Here is a 21,433-nt window from a genome sequence, read left to right on the forward strand (position 1 = left end):
CACTGCAGGATGTTCAGCCACAGCCCTAGCCTCTCCCCTACCCACTGGACGCCAGTAGCAACCCCCTAGTATGACAACCAAAAATGTCTCCAGACATTACCAAATGTCTCTGTGGTGGAGGGTGTGTGTGTCTAAAGTCTCCCCCCAGTTAAGAAACACTGCTCTAGTGGCTAATAGCAGGGGCCCTGGAATCAGACTGCTCAGATTCAAATCCTAGTGCCTGCAACCTGTAGGAGCACTGAATGAGTTAAAAAACATAAAGGTAGGCTACCACATAATATATCTTCCAAACCAGAGCAATTTGAGAGTGAAAGAGGGTTCTAATAATAATCTCATAACCTGAGACTGTCTCAGCAAACAGGGATGTGTGGTCAGCCATTAAGTCCACACACAGTGTTGAGCACAGAGCCTGACCCAGTGTCCCCTGGATGACAGCTGTGCTAAGTGTGTTACAGGTAGGGACTTCATTTAATCCCCCTAAACCCTATGAGATGGTACTGTTATTATACCCTTTTGATACACGGAAAGATTGAAACACTTAAAGCTAAAATAACTTGCCCAAGGTCACACAGTGAGTAGCACCGTCAGGCTTCGGGTCCTGGCAGGCGAGTGTCCATGCCTGTGTTCCTAACCACTGTCTGTGTGTGCTTGGGGGTCCCAGGAAACACAGTGCTACTCAACGTTCACCAAACCCCACATGGACTACTAGCTCTGGGTTTTTCACAGTTTCAACATTAAACCCATTGAGAAATCTGGGTTTTCAGGGGTTACTGTGATGGAAAGCAAATACATGAAGATCAGTGTGGAGCAGGAGATGAGAGTGGCGCTGTCCCATCCAATTCCCAGCTTTGTAGAGCTCAACAGGGGCACCCATCCCATTAGGAAGCCATTATTTAAGAAAGAAATGAAAATTTTATTTTTAAAATTCATTCATTTATTGTTTACCCAGATGGCTACTAAGTTGTTAGGACATAAAGTCTTAAGTTATTTGGACCCAGCTGCTTAATAAATGGAACTGTTGGGTATTTCTTTTGGCCTACAGGTGCCATGAAGGTGATGTGAAAGGAGAAAGTTTGGGAACATCTGTACTCACCATTTTGCCATTGGGAGAACTCTGGAGGGTAACAATGGAGAAGGGTTTCTAGCACAGAGACCCCACTCTGGGAGTTCACCCTGGGGAAACCTCTTCCTGTCTCCATGGCGCTCGCACACACGCGCGCACGTGCACACACACGCGCACACACACACACACACAGCTCTCCTTTCCCTCCCACAGAAACTAATATACCCTGGCTCCATCAGACCGTTACCAAATCCCACTTGAGTTACCTTTATTTCAATCTCTTGCCCTTTATCAACTGTGTCAGGAAGCAAACTGCTTCTCTTTTACTACCTGTATTTAGTCAAGGTTCAAGTTGAACATCTCCCACTGACATGCAATCTGCCCTTCAGGTCAGAGGTCACATTGCCAACTCATACCCCAAATGCCACAGTGATAAGCAAACACAAATGCACCCCACCCCCGTGCCAGAGAGCACCTCAGGCTGGTACACCAAATTTTTAATAAATACACAGAGATGATTACAAGACAGATGGCCTGGTAGTATGGCAAAGGGGAAGACGGTGAGGGTGTGCGTGGTGGGACGTTGTCTGGCCAGGGAAGTGGTCACTGGGTCTAAGGCCACAAGAACACTTTCATTCTCTGTCTAATTTACCATAACAGAAAACCAGACAGCAGGGGTGTGGCGGAAACATCTGGGTCAGGGCCTTTTATTACTAACCAGGGGCCACCCTGGACAAGTCACTTCTTGCTGTTCCTCAGTTTCGTCATCTGTAAGGGGACTGGATTGTCCAGTGCTTTTTAAATTGGGGTGCCAGAGGCACATCACCACCTGTGTGTGCACTTGGAGTGTCTGTCTTTCCGGGGTGCTAAGTTTATTCAAGATTTTGGGGGGCCCACTCTTTTTACATTAAAGCATTTTATATCTTTGTTCAGAACACAGAATTTACATGGATTTTAATTATGGTAATTAATAATTGATGAAGTTTCGTGAGCAATTACTGTGTGCCAAGTGTGAATCCCTTTATATGATCCTCACAATTACCCAATGAGATATTATCTCCATTTATAGATTTTAAAAACCGAGGGCACAGAGAGATGAACTAATCTACCCAGTCACATGTTACTAAGCAATGATAAACAACCGGTCCCCTTGCCCCCAAAAAGATCTGGGCCCATTGCAAGGATTTATCCGCAGACCTGTGAGACTTCTCTGGTGAAGCCTGAAAAGCACAGGCCAAAATGATCTCACATTTTGAGATCACAGGTCCAGCTCCGGCACTCCTAAATCAGTTTTAGCTAAATCAGTGGATTAAGGTCATCCTCCGGGTGCCCCTGGAGGGTGAAAGGGGCTGGGGAGGCCTTGCGGGGTTTCTGGGGGTTCACTAGGTGGGGTTTCCGGGCCGCTCGAGCGCTCCTATTCGGCCCGAGAGCGGCCTCTGCCTGGGCTGCCGCCTCCCTCCCAGCCTGGGTGTTTCCAGCCGGCGTCGCCGGTACTTCCTCGTTCCCGCGCGCGCCCCAGGCTTAGCTCGCAACGCCCAGCGCCGGCGCTGCTCAGGCGGGAGGGGGCCAGAGGGGAGATGTCGCAACCGTCTCCCTCCCTCTTTCCCCGCCTTGGCACTCAGTCACCTCCCAGATGAGCCCGCTCGCAGACGGCTGCGGGCCGCGGGGTGCCCGGCATGTCCCTTGAGTGCGCGCAGGCGGCGGGCATTGGGCCCGCGCGCAACCTGGAGCGGGCCAACCGCACCCGCTTCCCGTTCTTCTCTGATGTCAAGGGCGACCACCGGTTGGTACTGAGCGCCGTGGAGACTGTGGTGCTGGCACTCATCTTTGCGGTGTCGCTGCTGGGCAACGTGTGCGCCTTGGTGCTGGTAGCGCGCCGACGGCGCCGCGGCACCACAGCCAGCCTGGTGCTCAACCTTTTCTGCGCGGACCTGCTCTTCACCAGCGCCATCCCGCCCGTGCTGGCCGTGCGCTGGACAGAGGCCTGGCTGCTGGGCCCGGGTGCCTGCCACCTGCTCTTCTACGTGATGACCCTGAGCGGCAGCGTCACCATCCTGACGCTGGCGGCAGTCAGCTTGGAGCGCATGGTGTGCATCGTGCGCCTGCGGAGCGGCGTGCGGGGCCCGGGGCGGTGGGCGCGGGCCGCGCTGCTCGCGCTTATCTGGGGCTACTCGGCGATCGCCTCGCTACCCCTCTGCATCTTCTTCCGCGTCGTCCCGCAGCGGTTCTCCGGCGCCGACGAGGTGAGCGCCGGGGTGTGCACTCGGGGCAGGTGTCCGGGAAGGGCTGGCAGGCGGGTTGCGCCGGAAACGGTGATATGGGATGGTCATTAACAAAAACAACAAAACAATAATAGGCCGTTTGCTGCATTTAATCGTTGTGTCACCGTGCGCGGCACTAAGTTTTATCTGTGAAACTTCACTATGACCCTACGATGTAGATCTCATAAACGCCCTCCAAAACGTTTTAAGTGGAGTCCCCGTAATGCCTGTAAAGTGCACTATTGAGAGGTTAATGGAGTAAGGGGCTTAGCGGCCAGACAGACCGAACTAGGGGACCCGGAATGACTGATCACATTATAGTAAATTCTGCTCTCTCGCAGTACTCATTATCACACCTATTTACAGATGAGGAAGCTAAGGTACACAGAGAGTAACTTGCTCAGGGTATCTCAGCCTTAGCGTGAGGAGGAGCTAAGATCGCGCTCAGCAGATTCAGTGCGGGCCGGATGAGGGTCCTGCTTTGAGAATCGCGGGCAGGTGTGTGTGAATGGGCCGGGGAGAAAGGGCTTTGGAGACCCAGAGACCCCGGACCTAGTGCTGCCTCTAGGGGGGCTGTGACTTCCTCTCCGGAGCCTTAGTTTTTCCAACTGCAAGACGGAAATACTAGACTAGACCATGGGATCTTACCCTGGGAGCTTTGAATGAAGAGTGGCTTCAGAGTATCTTGGGCGCCCCAAATGTTCCGAAGATTCCAGAGGCTGAGCCCATAAGCTTTATTCTGGGCACCGCACCCAGAGTTGTCATTAGGATCATTGCGGGGGTCCAGGATCTAAAAAAGATTCTGCGCACAGTTCATGGCATTGGCTCGAGGCTATTCCTGTCCCACGGTACAGAATTGCGGGCGCAGGTTTGTTCTCTTTGCTGCCCTGGGGCGCCGCTGCAGGGTTTGCGCGCGGAGGTTCACCCGGGACACCTGACCTGGACAGTGGCCGGCGGTTCTGGCTGTTATCCCGGTGTTAGGTTCTGTGGGCCTCGCGGGGAGGGCCAGGGACAGAGGTACTTACGCCCTACGGGAAGGCGAGAGTCTCGAGGCTCATCCTCCTGGAGTGTCTGCCCGAGGCTGGGCTCTCCGCCCGGTTCCTTTTCCCTACGGCGGCGGTCGCTGGTTTTCTGGCCGTGGGACACGAAAGCTCAACCTTGGCCCTAGGAAGGAGAGTGGGGCTTCCAGGCAGAAATCACAGTCCCAAAGAGAGCCCTACGCAGTGACCAGAAGGGGTGGGAGGGCCGGAAGGGAGGGGGGAAGGCTTCTATCTATGAAGGTGAACACAGGTTGACCAGGGGACGTGAACGCAGAAGTGGACTTCTCTGGACGTTTCCCAGACTGGTCTCTCACACAGGCCTTTCACTGGGGAGAGAAGTCTGCATCCTGTGTGATAGATAGATATATATATATATATTGTTTTTAACAGAAATCAAACCGGAAAGTCTCTGGGGGGCTGGGATTCTGCCATCTGTCTTTTGATTTTTTTAAGTTATTCTCTCACTGAGTTACAGTGTTTCTGTATTTTTCACAGACTTGAGGGATTTCACAGAACTCAGGGAATTAAAAACAAATAGAACATATCTTAAGGATATCTTATGTTTCCAGACAGGTATCTTTGTGCCTCCCCCTTTTACAACTGTTTTAGGTACACTCTTATTTAACTGGCAAATAACACTAAAAAATGAGGCTCTTGTCACCTCCCAGCCAAAAACCCAGACTAAAACTTCTTGCTGACGTGGACACGGGGGTTGTTTGAGGGAGAAGGCCTTCGCACAGATGCAGGACCTTCCGTGCCTTGCCACTCTGTATTTTACCCCAGGTAGGGCATCTGTGGAGGTTGGAGCCCTACACAGCACTTCCAGAATGACTACAGTTTTACCGTAAGGTGCTTCCGTGGAGATCTGTGTTGTGGTGGCCTTCCCTCAGTCCCCCTTGGGGCTGGGCGCACAGACCCCTCTTGTTTCAATGCAGAAACACCTCCTTGGTCTTAAGAGCCTTTGGAGAGGGATTTGGGGAAAGCCACTGGGAGAGAATGGGTCCGCACAGCATCTCAGAAGATGAGCGGCCAGGTGAGCTGGCTGCAGGACCCTGTTCCCTGAAATTAGTAGAGGTGGGGCTGGGGAGCTTGTAAGGAAAAACTGTGACAGTCCTTTCCAGCTCTCCATCCTCTGTCTTTTCCCCTACCTGCCCCTCAGCCCCCAACACACACATATCCGCACCTGCCAGTAAGCCAACAAACAGAAAACTCCTGGTTCCTCAAGGGCCATGACCTGAATAGGTAGGAAACATCTTACTTTATAGGTGGGCAAAGTGAGGCTCTGCAGTTAAAGAAATAAGTTGAAAAGAATGAGAAATGGCAGGGGGGAGGGGGTGGGGCCATTAAAAAAAAAGAGACAGAGAAGGATCTAGTCTAGACTGAATTGAGACTCACATTTAAAATTAGCAAATGCTTGTTTTCTCAATCCTCTACTCCCAGCTTCCTGGCTGTAGATTCTGCCTGCCCCCTCCTACTTGGACACTAAATATGGAGGTTTTGGATGGGGGGACATTTTCCTACCCAAACCACCAGCTGAGAGAACTAACTAAACCCAGGCGCATGCTGGCTCCCTCCCCTCAAGGAGCACCGGCCAGGGAAACAGTGCCTCTCAGAGGTTTCTGTTTATCTGAGCTCCCCCCACAAAAAACCCCCCAAGAACATGATTAGCTTTGTCCATTTGCGCAATGAGTACCAAGCAGTCAAGGTGACCAGACTCTCTCAAACTTAGATGAAATGATAGACAGGCTAGAAAATGCTAAATAATTTGGTATTAGGAGTGCAGGCTTTGGAGTCAAATGTTCTGAGTGAATCCCATCTCTGCCATTTAGGAGCTGTGAGACAGAGGCAAGTGGTCTCATCTCTCTATACCTCACTTTCCTCATTTGCCAAATGGGCACAATAACAGTATTAACCTTATAGGATTACTGCGGGGACGGAAGTTCAGTAAATGAGCGAACACCTGGCACATACACAGTTAAGCGCTCAAGAGTTGCCAGCTATTATTAGTTTCCTTATCTTTGGTTATAAATATTTTAAACATTTTTCAAACAGTACAATTCTTCTGATTGCGGTAAAATAAAAGACTGCCATTTTAAGAGGGTGGACACATCCTAGCAACTTAGACATCTCAGCCAGGTCAGCTCAGCCTATGCCAGCGGGATTCCTGCCTGTGTGTGCTGTGGCCCTGGTGGGGCGTGACCCTCACTGGCAGGTGGGGAGGACTGTCCACCCTGGTCAGAGTGTGCTGCCCATTGATTCTGCAAACACTTACTGAGCACCCCTCCCTCCTGCCCCCGCCGTGAGCCACACGACCAAGACACTGTCCTTCTCTTCAAGGAGGGGCATGTGGATCATGCAGATTCTGGTCCCAGACCCTGCACAATTCGGTAACCTCACAGTAACCCCACGAGTTGGTGTTCTCTTGTTTATTTTCTGAAGGAGAAGATGCCTGTAGTTACAGAATGGGCAAAGGATGGAACCAGAAGTTAGCTGGGGTCTGTCTGTTCCTCCTGGTGCCTCTCCCATGAGTTCACACTTCCGGAGGAGCACTTGGTCCCACTGCTCTGCCCCGCCCCAGTTTAATACCGGGCCAATAATGCCGTCGTGTCCCTACTGAATGTGGATTGGCTGAGGAGACAAGTTTGCTCACACTTGTTAATATTAGAGGATACTTTTAAGATATAGGAAAGTAAGTCCATCTCTTGCCATGGATATGTTCTTTCTTCTCTGCTGGGAAGCTGATAGGAGAGGAGATATATTATATAACTAGGATTCCTAGTTCCTTAAAATGACTTTGAAGTCTTCCATTTTGTTTGAAGAGGCGGGGCAGGGAGAACTATTTACAAAGGTGTCCCCAAGGGTATTCCAGGAAGAGTCATTAGAGAAGCTGACCGGAAACAGCTGGAATCAGGTGGAATTTGCAAATGAGTCAGCCAGTGCGGGGAGGGGTCAGCACTTGAGCAGTGCCTGTAGATAGACGTCCCCCATCCACAGCAAAGTCTTCCTGGAAAAGAATGAGTGACGTGGGGGACTGGAGGGACATCACAGGCTGAGGAGATAGCCCACAATGTTGGCAAGAGATGGTGCTGGAAGGGTTGGTGGGGGTCAACTAGAGAAGGGCCAGTTACACACCCTTTAGGGCGTTGGGACTTAGGAGGTGAGAGATGGCCTGGCCTGTGGTCTGTGGTCTGTGGGCAGAGGGGGAGCAGTGAGAATGAGGTTGTGGTGGGTTGGATAGCTATTAAGGCAGAACCTAGGAGTTTGCTCTGAGTGGAGAGGGAAGAAGAAGGTGGAAGGCCAGCACTCAGGTATCTGACAGCTTGGAAAATGGCGGCTCCATGCCAGGAGTTGATGATGCCAGAGGTGGAATCTTTGGGGTGGGACACTGGAGGCTAGAAGTGCCTGGGAGGCATCCTATAGAGATGCCCTCAGGGCCGTGGGGCCAGCCTGGGGTTCAGGAGAAGACGGGGCTGGAAAGAGGAGATTGCAACAGCATCTGCAAAAAGCCACCATGGAAATGGATGAGATTGCCAGGGAGAGATGGAGCTTGGGATGGGAATACCAGTCACAGCCAACCACACTTCACACCATTGTACGTGGCCTCCCATCTACATCCTTTCTGGTCCAGACACTGAGCTCCAGCTTCCCCCTTCCCTTGACTGAAGCCCCATCCTTCCAGGCACAGCTGACGCAACCCCTGCTGGATGCCACTTTCCCGGTGACTCCACAATCCCATCACCTGTAGCTCTCTGGGCTTGCCGCTCTGTATTGAAGTTTCCTAGTGCTTTTCTCCCTCCCTGACTGTACCATAGCCTCCTTTCCCATTCTCACTGTGGCCTCACAGTGGCTCAGTCACCATGGCTTGAGTCAGCGAGTGGTTGGACAAATAGATTAAAGGACACTGTCATCGGCTCAGCCAGCTCTGCTTCTGTAGCTCAGTGACAAAGCAGGCCCAGTACTTTGGGTTTTCAAATTTCCTTTTTATTTTTTTAAGTAAATTTATTTATTTATTTTTGACTGTGTTGGGTCTTTGTTGCTGTGCGCGGGCTTTCTCTAGTTGCGGTGAGTGGGGGCTACTCTTCGTCGTGGTGCGCGGGCTTCTCACTGCGGTGGCTTCTCTTATTGCGGAGCATGAGCTCTAGGCGCGCGGGCTTCAGTAGTTGTGGCTTGCGGGCTCTAGAGCGCAGGCTCAGTAGTTGTGGCACACGAGCTTAGTTGTTCCTCGGCACGTGGGATCTTCCCGGACCAGGGCTCGAACCCGTGTCTCCTGCATTGGCAGGCAGATTCTTAATCACTGCGCCACCAGGGAAGCCCGACACTTAATTTTCAAGAGTGTATCTTTCCAGTCTTTTCTATGCCTGCATGTGTGAGTGTGTGGATAGATGCCTTTTCATTCGCACCTACACATTTTCTTTGACAATACGAGGCTAATACAGGCAGATTATTTAAAGATCTATATTTTTGTCCCTAACGTAGAGGGAACACCTTGCTCTATCATTACACATTCTTCTACAAAATCTTGTTAAGCCTGGAGAGGGTTGGGCAGACATTCTGGAGAGGGTTTTCAGAAAGAGTTGGGGGTTCTTGGGGGTTTTAAGAAATGGTTCTGGGGTCATCTGTTTCTCTGCCCTCCCTCCCTGTACATTTTCCCATCACAAGCATAAGAATTAGAGACTAAGTCACACTCAGGGCTGGAATCTGTTTCTTCTGATTGCTGCTTCAACATTTCTGCTGATTTGTGTTGCCCACCCAATGTACTGGAATAAGGAGTCCCTGGTGGGTGGAGGTCTGAGTACAAGCATAGGCTACCTGGATTTCCCGAAGAGCCGTGGTCACCGCACTGTCAGTATTCAGAAGATCCTTGAGAGACACAAATTTCTTTCCAATCACCAAAAGGTAGAAAGCTCTAATAAACTTTCTTCCATCAGGTGTGCACAGTGGGAGTGGGGATGAAGGAACAAGTTTTTAGAATGTCTAGTGCATTTGTAAACTGTCTAAACAAAACAGGAAAAGGAAGCAACATTCTCACCCCCAACACCCCCTCAAGGTACAAATATAACTAAAGCATTCTTCCCTGCCTGACTTGCCTCAGAGTTTTTGGTAGGTTCCAGGATATCCTTTATAACCACTCAGCTCTTTGGAGATGATTAAAAAGGACTACATCTTTAGTGTTTTAGACTATTATTTTAGGAGGAAATTTCTAAGCTTTAGCTTCCTCCTCTGTGTAATGGGAAAAATAACTATGCATTTCAATAAGGTTGTGATGAACATTCAGTGAGATAATGTATGTAAAGTGCTTCCTGGCAAAGAATAAATGCTCAGTGAATTTTAGATACTGAATAGGAAAAGGAGTGATTATTTGACTCTATTTTGAGTTTGACCATGCAATTATGATACAAGTTGCGAAATGATAAAAATTCTTTGCCTTTGCTTAGTATAGCATTCAATAAATATTGGTTAAATGAATGAATGAATGAATGATGCTATGAATAATGATACTAATTCTGGACTGTGGTTAAGATGCCTTGTCCACCAGAAATCAATAATGTGGTCTTTTAACGCAGAATGTGCTCTTAAAAAATCTGTTCTATGTGTCCAGAAGTGTGTAGGGCTCTTGTTTTCTAAAGAGTTTTGTCCTGTAGTCAGGCAGGCGCTGGAGATTTGTGTTTGGGAGGATAAACAGATCTCTTTTCATTGACCTATTTGTTCATTGGAAAAAATTGTTGCAGCAGCTTAGTAACTATCCAGTGAGGTCGGGGAACATGTTTCGGGGTTTGTAGTTAGTGTCAAACATTTGAATTCAACGCAACATAGTGACAGCAGCAAGGTCACAAACCTGCATGCTCTTCTGCCCCATCCAGTGGTTTTACATCTTGATGGCCGTGGCTGCACCTTCACTCTGGGGCTGTCGCATTCTCCTCTGGAGGAGAGGCACACCTCGCTCCTAGTTTTATATGTGTGCGTGTAGCACATCACTTCCAATCTATGTAAACTTTCAGGGGTCAGATTTTTCCCCTGTAAAATGAAGGTCTTGGAAGAGAAGGCTCAAGGGCTCTTTGCAGCTCAGCCCAGGGAAGTGGAAAGAGCACTGGACCTGGAGCCATGCCTGGGAACTGACTCTAGGTCTTCCCAGCCTGGGACCCTGAGGCCCACGTGCCTCCCCTGGAGAATGGGAATAATACTTATGGTGATTCTGAGGGTCAGAGGAGAATGACTTGTAAGTGGGGTTGTGTGGGCAGTGGAAGGGAGTCTGGGGTTTCTCGTCATACCAGTTGTGTAACAGCAAAACACGACAGGCTAACACAACATTGTAACAGTGCCAGGTAACCCCACCTGGGGCTGAGCTAAAGGCCAAATAAGAAGCCAGCATTAAATGACCTTCTCTTCCTTTTTGTAACTAGGAAATTCCGATTTGCACGCTGGTTTGGCCCAGCATTGCCGGAGAAATCTCCTGGGATGTGTCATTTGTTACTTTGAACTTCTTGGTACCAGGACTGCTTATTGTGATCAGTTACTCCAAAATTTTACAGGTATGTTTGCTTCAAGCGCCGTGGCTGAACTTCACTCAGGCTTGGGGTATTTCAGATGAACTTTAGCATTTCCAGGTCAAAATTTACCTTAGAATTTGCACCAGCCCAATCCTGGTTCACTGCCCAGATCCATCCCTCTGCAATGCTGAGGGACAAAAGTTTGGTCTTTTTTAAAAAGTTATATCTATGTGATTGTTATTATTATCATTTTTTTTTGCTGATCACTAAAGTAATACAAACTCATTATAAAAAATTAAAGACATAGAAATGTGTAACACAGATACTAAAAATATGGTCTACCCCCACTGTTGACAATTTAAAGTACATTTTTTCAGGTTATTTTTCTTATAAATTTATATGTATATACATACTTCTATGCAATGTATGTGTATGTATATCTGTGTACATATAAACACACATACATATATATGTGTGTGTATATATATAATGAACCATATAAAATGGTCAACTATAAAATATCAACTATTACCATGGTTCAACCCAGTGTTTTTTTTTTCAGATTTGAGATAACGCTATCTGCTTTGTAACTTCCTTTTTTTGATTAGCACTGTATCATTACATCCTTCTGTATCGGTTCCTATATCTCTGCCTCATTATTTCTAATGGCTTCATGGTTCTCCATCATATAGTTGTGACATAATTTATTTTATGGGCTTTTGGGTTGTGTCCATTGTTTCCCCATCACAAACAGCAGTGTGGTGATAAAGATTGTACACTTTTAAAAACTTTTATTGAAGTACAATATAAATACAGAAAAGCACACCCAGCATACACGCACAGCTCACAAATTGACCACACTCCCAGAAACAGCTCCCAGAAACAGAACGAGAAACAGCATACGAGAAGCCCCTCCTCTATCCCTCTAATTGCTACCCCCCACTCCCAGGGCATGTGCCTTGCAAAAGTGCACTGAAACAGGAAATGATCTCTACCTTCAATGTGACTATGTACAGGGACATAAAAAAGACTTGCCAGCCTCTTTCTTACCCCTTGAGGCAGCATATTTGCATGCGAGGTGCTGGCCCAGGCAAATGGCATCTACATGTGTTCATGCTTATTTTAGAAGGTTTAATGCGAAACCTTTGAGTCCTCTCCGAGGTTCACTGCTGTTGAATCTTGGTTTTATAGCATATAATGGGTCATATGGCGAACGAGCAGGTTGAAGTGGGGCCCTTAGGTCCTGCTTGCTGTCTGGCCACTTTTATGGCCCTTTTGTTGTAGCTAAAGATCTGTGAGCTTCTTAGATGCTTCAGAACCCGAAGCTAGGCCAACCTCCATCCGAGTCTTCTAATCTCTGGATCCTGTATGAGACGGCCCCTCCGTGTTAGTCCCTAGACTCTTTCCCACCAGTTGACTTGTGACCTGTTTAAGTGACGTCCCACCTGGGGCTTGTTCAAGGGTATGAGGCAGATTCAGGCCTGGAGCTGAGGTCTGTAAAGTGCTTGCAGTGGGAGCCTGGCATGTGTAAATGCTATGAAAGCATTAGTTACTATCATTATGTTAAAAGAAAAGAAGGAAGGGAAAAAGAAAGAGAAATGGAGAATGAATTTTTTAAAAATTATTTAACAATATTTATATGGTGTTTACAATGTGTCAGGAATTCATTTAATCCTAACCAGAATTACAGATGAGGAAACCAAGGCACAGAGAGGTTAAGTAACTTATGAAAGGTCACACAGCTCATAAGCAGCAGTATTAGGACTTAAACCCAGGCAGTCTGGTTCCAGAGTCCCAACACTTTAATTCCTTAGACATTTGTTAAGAAGTTGCTCTGTGCAGAGTGTTGTTGGGGAGTAGAGATTTGTCAAGAGTAAGCAAGTCACATTCTCTATCTAGAAGGAGCTTTAACACAAGAAAGGGAAGGGGGAGACAGACAAAGGTGCTGCTATTCAATGCAGTGAAACCCTGAAAAACATTAAGGAGTGATGCTGAGGCTTAGTGTGAAAACACTTTGCAAATTGTTAAAAGAGAAAAAAGAGGGAAAAGAGAGAAAAGCAAAGGGCCATAAAAAACACGGAGACCAGAAGGGGTTATTTTAATAACCTGGCTGTGAGTCCTGAATCTGCCCCTTACTTGCTGTGTGGCCTTGGCAAGTTACTTACCTTCTCTGAACCTCTGTTCCCTCATCTGCAAAATAATGATCAAAAGTCCAACGGTTTAAGATTTTTGTGAGATACATAGCAGATACTCCTGGTGGGACTATGGTGAGTGTCATGCCTGCCTGTAGCAGGGGATGAATAAATTACAGCTGTTGTTCATTGTTAGGCGAGACTGTTCCCCTAACCCTCTCACAGCATGCTGGGAAGAGGTACTGCTGAGATTTTTGAGAGAATAAACGGCAGGGCCCAGATTTGGAGCACCGCAAGAACATGGGACTGGCCCTAGAGCAGAGCTGGCTGGCTAGATGAGGGCTGGGCAGAAGCTGGCAGCGGCATCCGACCTCTCCTGCTTGGGCAGTCCCGCTCCTGAGTCCCTTAGAGGCAAGAGGGTTCTGATCTGTCCCTTTTCACTCGTGCCTCATGGTTCTCAGCCACCTTCTGAGGAAGGACTGACTTATTCTATGGAAAGGATATTCTTTTCCTCAGGCCAGGGCCCACCTGGAAACATCCTAGGAATCCTCGAGCCCCGATGTGTCCTCTTATCCGTCTGCCTCTAACTGCAGTTCCAGACACTTTGCCTATAAACTCACGGCCAGCCTTCCGTTCTTCCCATCCCAGACCTCAGGACAGCTCCTGGATGAATCCGAGGGTCTATCATGATTCACAGTTATGAAACGGTGCTCTGACCAGTGAGTCAAAGATATAATTTAGATCCCATCGCTTCCCTCACAGATGGAGGAAAAGCCAAAACCCTCACCTTAAGGCCCTGTGTGATCTGTCCCCTGCCTGCCCCTCTCGCCTCATCTTCTCCCCCTCCCTCGTGTCCTTGGGGCTCTTTCTCACACACGCCAACACACTGCTGCCTCAGGGCCTTTGCACCTGCCATTTCCTCTCCTGGATCTCTCTCCCCCAGACTCCTGCCTGGGCCACTCCCCCGCTTCATTTAGGTCTCTGCTCAAAAGGCTCTTCTCCAGAGAGATTCCCCATCATTCTCTAGCCCCTGACCCTGACTTATTTCTCTTCAAAGCACTTCCAACCCCTGTCATATTCCATTTGCGTGTATTTACTTGCATATCATCTGTCTTGCCCACTAGAATGCAAGCTCCCTGAAGGTAGAGACTTCGTTTTGTTTACTGCCATAGTCCTGTGCCTAAAACAGAGCCTGGCTTATTCATTGTAGGGGCTCAGTAAACACTCATTGAATGAGTAAGACACAAACTTGGATCACACTGAAAGGGCCAACAACACCTTCTCCTTTGGGACAGTGGGAAAACCACTGGACAAAGAGTCATGAGACCCGGATTCTAGTCCAAGCTTTATTACTGTGTGACCTTAGGCAAGTCGCTTAATGAATGCGGGCCTCAGTTCCCTCTGGAGCCAAATGGGCCTCAGTGGATCATTTAACACAATAAAATGAGAATTGCAGATACGATAATGCTTTGAACAAGCTGTTAGACTTTAATATGAAAGAGATCTAATGTGATTTTGAAAATTCCAACATTAATGCAAATATAAGACTTTCAGAAAATTACTTTCCACCCCACTGGCAAAACTGACTATTGACCATTTCCCAGGAGGACTATGACATTTGTTCTCACTTTGCTCCTGTTTGTAACTTGGAAGCAGGTAAGCTGCCAGGTGGAGAGCCTGGGTGGGGCCTCCTAGCTTGCGTCTCTCTTCCTCTGAAGATACTCATAACTCAGAGACCCTGAATCAGCCTTTCTGCTGAGCTTTTTCTATCAAGAGCAAAACTCTGTAAAATCAATTGAACATCAATATTAATTAGCTATATTCATAGAGACACAATTAGCAGATCATTTGAAACCATAGGACAGATAACTACACCACCGACCCTTTTCCCACCAGCCCTACCTCTCACCTGTCACTGCTGCCTCTAACTCAGGTACCATCTCTAGGCCTGAGAAATGTCTCTTTCAAATCACCCTGACTTTTATTCCTCACAAGCAGAGTGTCCCCTAAAACGTCCTCTAGAACCCCATGGGATGTTAGATGTTAGAAAGGGTTCTGTGATCAAAGGAGTTTGGAAAATGCTGGGTTAATCAAAGTTGAATGGGTTTCTTTGCTGCAGGCCTTCTCAGAGCCTTTATTATGCTCATGAACTTCGAGAATCTCCAACTCTGGAATAGAGTAGGCAGCATTGCTAAATGTGACTGCAGACTGCCTTTCCCTCACAGAGCTCTCTCTGGGCTGGTGGCCCACAGACTCTCCTTTGGGAACCGCTGTTCTCAAGTCCCTACCCTGGTTGCTGGTTCTGCCCTGGGTGAGCACTGAGAGGAGGCTTCACCGGGGCTCTTTTTTTCTGGGGCTGCTTCAACTGCTCATGGCAATGGCCTTCTCCACCCTCTGCCTTCCCTGCTTCCTCTTTCCTCCTGACTCAGGCGTGCTCTACATCTCCAGTGGCTTTTTCCTATCAACAGTTTCCCAGGGTAATAGTCTCCAGGCCACTCCTCAGTGCCTTTGATCAGGCTGACCGTGCTCGCTGGTGGGACTTGGTTTATATTGTCACCCAGTAACCAGCACCATGGCAGGCTTTGTGACAGCTTATAGGTTTCTTGGTCCCCCTCTCTCTTCGTCCCCAGGCCCCTCACCACCCAAACACTAGAATGGAAGTGCGGGGTGGGCAGTGCTACCTTGTTTCTTGCTGTGCATCTGGCACCTGTAAGAGTGCTGGCCACATAGTAGGGGCTCAATAAATATATGTTGAATGAGAGAGTGAGTGTCTGGCCTGAAGTTGGAAAACCTTCACCTATCTCAGGGCTTAACTGGGAAATGAAATCCCTTTCAACTCAGTGTGAAGGTCTTAGGTAGTGAACACGTGGCCCTTCCTTCCTCCAGGCCTGGACCTCATTCCCCAGCTTTGGGGCCTGCTTGCCGGTGATGGAAGGGGAGGTTGGTCCTCTGGAAGGATGGAGTCTGTTGTCTGATGATTCTAATCGGGAGGCTGTGGATTGACCAAGCAGCCCTCAGAGGAGACCCAACCCCAGGGGCCGGAGCTGGGTCAGTGGGAGCGAGCTCTCCCCACAGCCCCCCATCCGCGGCTGTGGTCTGGTGGCGTGGGGTGACAGAGGGACGTGGGGTGGGGAGAAGCTTCGCTCGTAGCCTTCAGACGCTCATGTGAATGTGAAGGTAGAGAGTCTCAGGCAATTTAAAAGTGACTTTTCAAAGGACTGGGGGAGAAACTCCAAGCCTGTTGTCCTAGATGAGTAGTTTTCATATTTTAGTGATTGAGAATTACCTGGGGAGTTTATAAAAAGTGCGGATTCCTGGGCCCACTCAGACCCACAGAATCAGAGTGTCTGAAGGTGGGCCGAAGCATTTACATTTTATGGAGTGCCAGTGACCCTGATGGTGGTGACCGTGGACCACGTTCCCGGGAGCTCTGTCCTCTGTCCTGGCAGTGGCAGTGGTGTGCCTGGCGGTGAAGAGCGTACGCCCTGAGGTACCCTTCCCCCACTTGACCGTGAGGCCTTGAGCAAGTCACTTCACCTCTCAGAGCCTCCGTCTCTTGTCCCCAAAGTGAGAGCATACCCCACGGGCTTGTTGTAAGGATTAAAGTTAATCCTCAGAAGTTAATCGAGCTTTTAATTTGATCTAAAAGCACACCAAGCATTCAGCGTAATGCCAGAGACGCTTTAAACCCTGAACAAAAGTCGACTAGTCTTGTCATCTAATGTGGGGAAGGGAGCAGGGGAGGAGCTGCATTTTATTATAATGGGCCCATTTTCCTTCTCACTCCCTCAAAGCTGTGGGAACTGCGGATGGAAGGAAATGGGGTAGCATAAGTCAGTACTAAAAAAAGAGCCAACCACATGTTCACTTGGCCCATGAGTCAATTGTTTTGCTGTCTGCTCACAGTCGTTGTCAGGCACTTGCCAGAGCCCTGGACCACAGAAGCCACAGGGCTGCCCAGCCCCCAGGGAGCTGCAGTCTGGTGGGACTCAGAGGTAAGAATGATGCTTCAACATCTACCATAGAATATGTGGCAAGTGCCACGTGAGTACCTGAAACAAAGCGCTGCAGGATGCCAACGGCAGATGAACCAGGATGCCTTCCCGGAGTCTCTGGCATTAGAGCTTGGAGTTACAGGCTGGATGGAAGGATTTCCACTGATGGAGATATTAGAGGGTGGGAAGGAACTTATTTAAGTTTAAGCATGGACTGGAGTCAGACTGCCAAGGTTTGAAGCCCAGCTCTGCGACTGCTTAGTTGGGTACTGTTGGGCAATTTCCTTAACCTCTTTGAGCCTCAGTTTCCTCCTCTGTAAAATGGGTATCATCACTTATCTACAAAACAGAAATAGAGTTACAGATGTAGAAAACAAACTTATGGTTACCAGGGGATACGTGAAAAGAGGGATAAATTGGAAGATTAGGATTGACATACACACACTACTATATATAAAGTAGATAACTAATAAGGACCTACTGTATAGCACTGGGAACTCTACTCAATACTCTGTAATGGCCTATATGGGAAAAGAATCTAAAAAAGAGTGGATATATGTATATGTATAACTGATTCGCTTTGCTATACACCTGAAACTAACACAACATTGTAAATCAACTATACTCCAATAAAAATTAAATTAAAATAAAATAAAGCAAAATAAAATGGAGATCATCAAAGTACATATGTCACAGAATCGTTGGGAGAATTTAAAGAGATAAACCAAGTGATATGTACAAGGATTTGGCACATAATAAGTGCTCAATAAGTATGAACTTCCATCCACATCATTCATTCAAAAAATATCTAGGGAACTCTCTGGCGATCCAGTGGTTAGGACTCCCCACTTTCACTGCCAAGGGCCTGGGGTTCAAGCCCTGGTTGGGGAATTAAGATCCCGCAAGCTGCACGGTGAGGCCAAAAAAACCCCAAAAGAACCCCCAAAACCAAAAAAAATATCTAAAAGACACTGTACCAGGGCCTCCATCCTTCTTGGCAGAGCAATGTGGACAGCATTAGCAATGCTGCTGTTGGAATCACCCTCATGTGCCCACCAGGCTGCACTTAGGCTACTCAGAGTGGTGCCATTTCCCCTGCAGCCTACCCACCTGCCCCTGGGCAGCTGTTACCCTCCCAGGTCTATCATTCCAAGGTCTCAGATTCACCAGCTTTCACCTGAACACATATTCTAACTTTGATTCTACACAGCACCTTCCAGCTTAGATGTGCCAATGTGACTTTTAGCCTATGGGTCTGAGCAGTCACCCCGCTGCAGAGCAGGGGGGCGGAAGTGGAAGGCAACTCCAGGAAGAGGGCTGGAGCCTTTTATAATATCACTCATCTTCAGCTCACCCGAGCTGGAGTTTCACAGATGGGGGCTTTGACCATTCATCATTAGTAGAGTGACCTTCAACAAGCTACTCAAATTTCCTGAGATTCAATTTCCTCATCTCTGGAGTGAAGATAATAATAGCACGAATCCAACGAGCAGTTTTGAAGATTAAATGTGACAATTTATAAAACAAATGCATAGGACAGTGGCGGGCACACAGGGAGCCTTTCATGAAGCTCGGTGATCCTGATTCGTGTTGTTCTTGGTGGGGAGTGGGTGGGAAGGAAGGGGTTCTGTTCATTCAGCATCTGTTGCCTGGGTCACCGTCACCTAGAAGTGGACCAAAACTACTACACAGAAGCAGTTGTATTTAATCACAGGGCAATTAAACAGCTATCCTTTAATTAGCTAATTAGAAGTATTCTAAAGAGAATATTTTAAGCCATTCGGGTCTTGGAGTTAATCTTGCCCCAAATTTGAATGATTCTGATTACTTTCTAATTGCTTCATCTCTTGAGATTCAATAATTTTAGGGGAATGGTCCCAGGAAGGCCCGGGCAGAGCTAATGATAAGAGTTTTGGCTATTAAAGTCTCCAGACATGTAAGCACTCGCTGTGTGCTCGGCAGCCTGCTCCTGCAGGAAAAGCAGGACACAGGGCCAGACTAAGCAGAGGCAAGTTAGCAAGCACCATGAATGCGGCAAGACATTCGGAATTGGATCTCTTACCTGGGACAGAGGTCACAGGCTGGAACAAAGCATGTCAGGCTAGTGGGTAAAGGGCCCCATCGCATCCCAGGCTAACTGTGCCCCAGTCTGCGGCCACCTCCACCCCAGCCTATCCTCACCCCCTCACCCCCACCTCTTGGCACTGTTAAAGCTGAGCAGGTGATGGGGGACAGCAGGCCTTCTGCCTACTGGCTGTGCTTAGAGGAAAATTAGAATTAGGCGTAAGGGCAGGACTCTGTATGTATCTCCAGGGCAGTGTGAGCCTAAGCGCTGGGGTCTTTAGAGCCGCTGGGGAAGCCCCACCTTCTCTCTCGCGGACTCAGCTTCTGTGGGGCTTTTGCTCTCTGATGTGAACAGTTCTAAGGCTCCTGTTTTCAAAGTACTTTGGCTAAACCCTCTCTTGGGAGGGCCTGTTTCCTCACCTGTGGAATGAAGGGGTGGAGTAGGCCTTGGCTACTCAAAGTGTGGCCCTCGGGGCATGCAAAATCAGAATCTACATTTAAATAAATAGTGCTGAATGCCTCACAGGCAGAGTGAAGTCTGAGAAGTGCTGCTCCAACCATGCATGGGCCCATCTAGCTCCAACACTCTGGTTCTGAGATGTTATGAAGCATTTGTCTGTTCCAAAAATACTGTTTTTACGTGGGACAGTGGGGTGAGAGGACATGCAGGGCTTTATTTTAATCTGGTTAGCCTGCCTCAGTTGATGGGCCATATGTCCAAGGCTGCCCACAGCCAATTAGTAACCAGCTTCTCTGAGTGACGCTGAAGCAAGACCCTCTAACTGACCAGAAGAGACTGGGCAGAAGGTTCAGAGAGCAGTGCCTGCAAGGGCTCCTGAAAGAAGAGTCCAGAACACCCTTCTGAACCCGTATCACCAGAGTTGCCTCCTTGCCCACAATCCCTCTGCTCTAATGCTGACCCTGCTCATTAGTACAAAATATTAGAGGTCCTTTCAGTTCCACTGTTGAGAATTTATTCTACTGATATGCTCATCTAGGTGTGCAAAGATAGGCACGAGGATGTTTATCCTACCAGTTGTCACCTCTCACCTGGGGGCATAAATGGGAAATGGTTTCAGTTTTTCAACACATGTCACTAGCAGTGCTCTGACCAGCTCCTCTTTCTTACTGGGAAGGGGAATCTTGAATGACACCTAAATCTGTGTTCACACATCTCTCTTCTAGACCATTGCATTCTGGCTTTTCACTTCCCCTCATCAACACTCTTTATAACATGGATGATCTGCCTTATTTCTCAGGAGGCCAGCTGACCAGCGCATCCTAAGCGTGGGCAGCGAGCCGGGCCTCTGAGAAGGGAGCTCTCTCCGCACAAAGCTCCAAAGCCAAGTGGTCCCAGTGCAGCGAGGATGGCAGATTGCAACTGCTGGGCCTCCTCTGCCCCTCCTAGATCAACACTGCCGATGTCCTGCCATAAACTGTGGCGCCGGCTCTGTTTTGTGTTCCTGCAGATCACGAAGGCGTCAAGGAGAAGGCTCACGACGAACCTGGCTTACTCGGAGAGTCACCAGCTCCGTGTGTCCCAGCAGGACGTCCGGCTCTTCCGCACCCTCTTCCTGCTCATGATCTCCTTCTTCATCATGTGGAGCCCCATCATCATCACCATCCTCCTCATCCTGATCCAGAACTTCAAGCAAAACCTGGTCATCTGGCCATCCCTCTTCTTCTGGGTGGTGGCCTTCACTTTTGCCAACTCGGCCGTCAACCCCATCCTCTACAACATGTCACTGTTTAGGAACGAATGGAGGAAATTTTTTCACTGCTTCTTCTTCTCGGAAAAGAGAGTCATGTTTACAGACACATCTGTCAGAAGAAATGATCTGTCTGTTATTTCCAGCTAGTTAATTTTTCTCTGTAGGTGTCTATTTGTCACTCTCTGGCAAGCCATGGTGTGTTTTCAAAGGGAGTTCATTTCCAGGACGGTCGCACCAGGGTACCTGCTTTAAGAAAATGTAACCTATGCAAATGTACATTTACAGCACCAGTAAATTAAGGGGTGATCATTCAGTATAACAATTTTATCCTTTATAAAAGTATTTGCTGCAGGTTCCTTTTCAATATGAACTTTTTCAGTGTGTAATATGAGTAAGTTTAATAACTTTTATTTGTAACTGTTCGGCAATTTCATCTCCTACACGTAAAGCCACGCCTTGCTGGTTTCCTGAAGTGAGTCTTGGAACAGGTCCAGGACCCAGATTTTTCCTCTGAAGAGTCATGGCCACTCTAGCTCCCCACCTTGAATTTGCAAGGCTTCAGGATCATTCATTAATGTCAAGAGCGCTTGAGGAATTTCCAAGGAACAAGGATTGAATTTCCAAGGAATTAAAGGTGACTTTATTTTTCATTTATAACGAGATGCCATGGACCCCTTT

At 48.2% G+C, this 21,433-nt stretch overlaps 1 protein-coding gene across 2 annotated transcripts; it reads left to right on the forward strand.

The window, feature by feature from the left end:
• The first annotated feature begins 2,739 nt into the window (after positions 1-2,739).
• Positions 2,740-20,902, forward strand: FFAR4 (free fatty acid receptor 4). 2 transcript variants are annotated; one of them, XM_068548979.1, is made up of 3 exons: positions 2,740-3,306; positions 10,766-10,911; positions 20,488-20,902. In XM_068548979.1, exons 1-3 carry the CDS (start codon positions 2,740-2,742, stop codon positions 20,900-20,902), a joined length of 1,128 nt encoding a protein of 375 aa, XP_068405080.1. The 2 variants fall into 2 exon arrangements, with proteins under 2 accessions (XP_068405080.1, XP_068405081.1); XM_068548980.1 differs by having other exon boundaries at positions 10,766-10,894; positions 20,513-20,902.
• The last annotated feature ends 531 nt before the right edge of the window (positions 20,903-21,433 follow it).

This window comes from Eschrichtius robustus, chromosome 7, assembly GCF_028021215.1.
Source record: "Eschrichtius robustus isolate mEscRob2 chromosome 7, mEscRob2.pri, whole genome shotgun sequence".
Classification (NCBI taxonomy): Eukaryota; Metazoa; Chordata; class Mammalia; order Artiodactyla; family Eschrichtiidae; genus Eschrichtius; species Eschrichtius robustus.

Excerpts from the sequence above, each read along its gene's own strand:
- FFAR4 (XM_068548979.1), top strand. The coding sequence starts at position 2,740 with ATGTCCCTTGAGTGCGCGCAGGCGGCGGGCATTGGGCCCGCGCGCAAC. Across the intron at positions 3,307-10,765 it reads GGTTCTCCGGCGCCGACGAG|GAAATTCCGATTTGCACGCT; the intron begins GTGAGCGCCGGG and ends TTTTGTAACTAG. Across the intron at positions 10,912-20,487 it reads CAGGTATGTTTGCTTCAAGC|CCGGCTCTGTTTTGTGTTCC; the intron begins GCCGTGGCTGAA and ends TAAACTGTGGCG.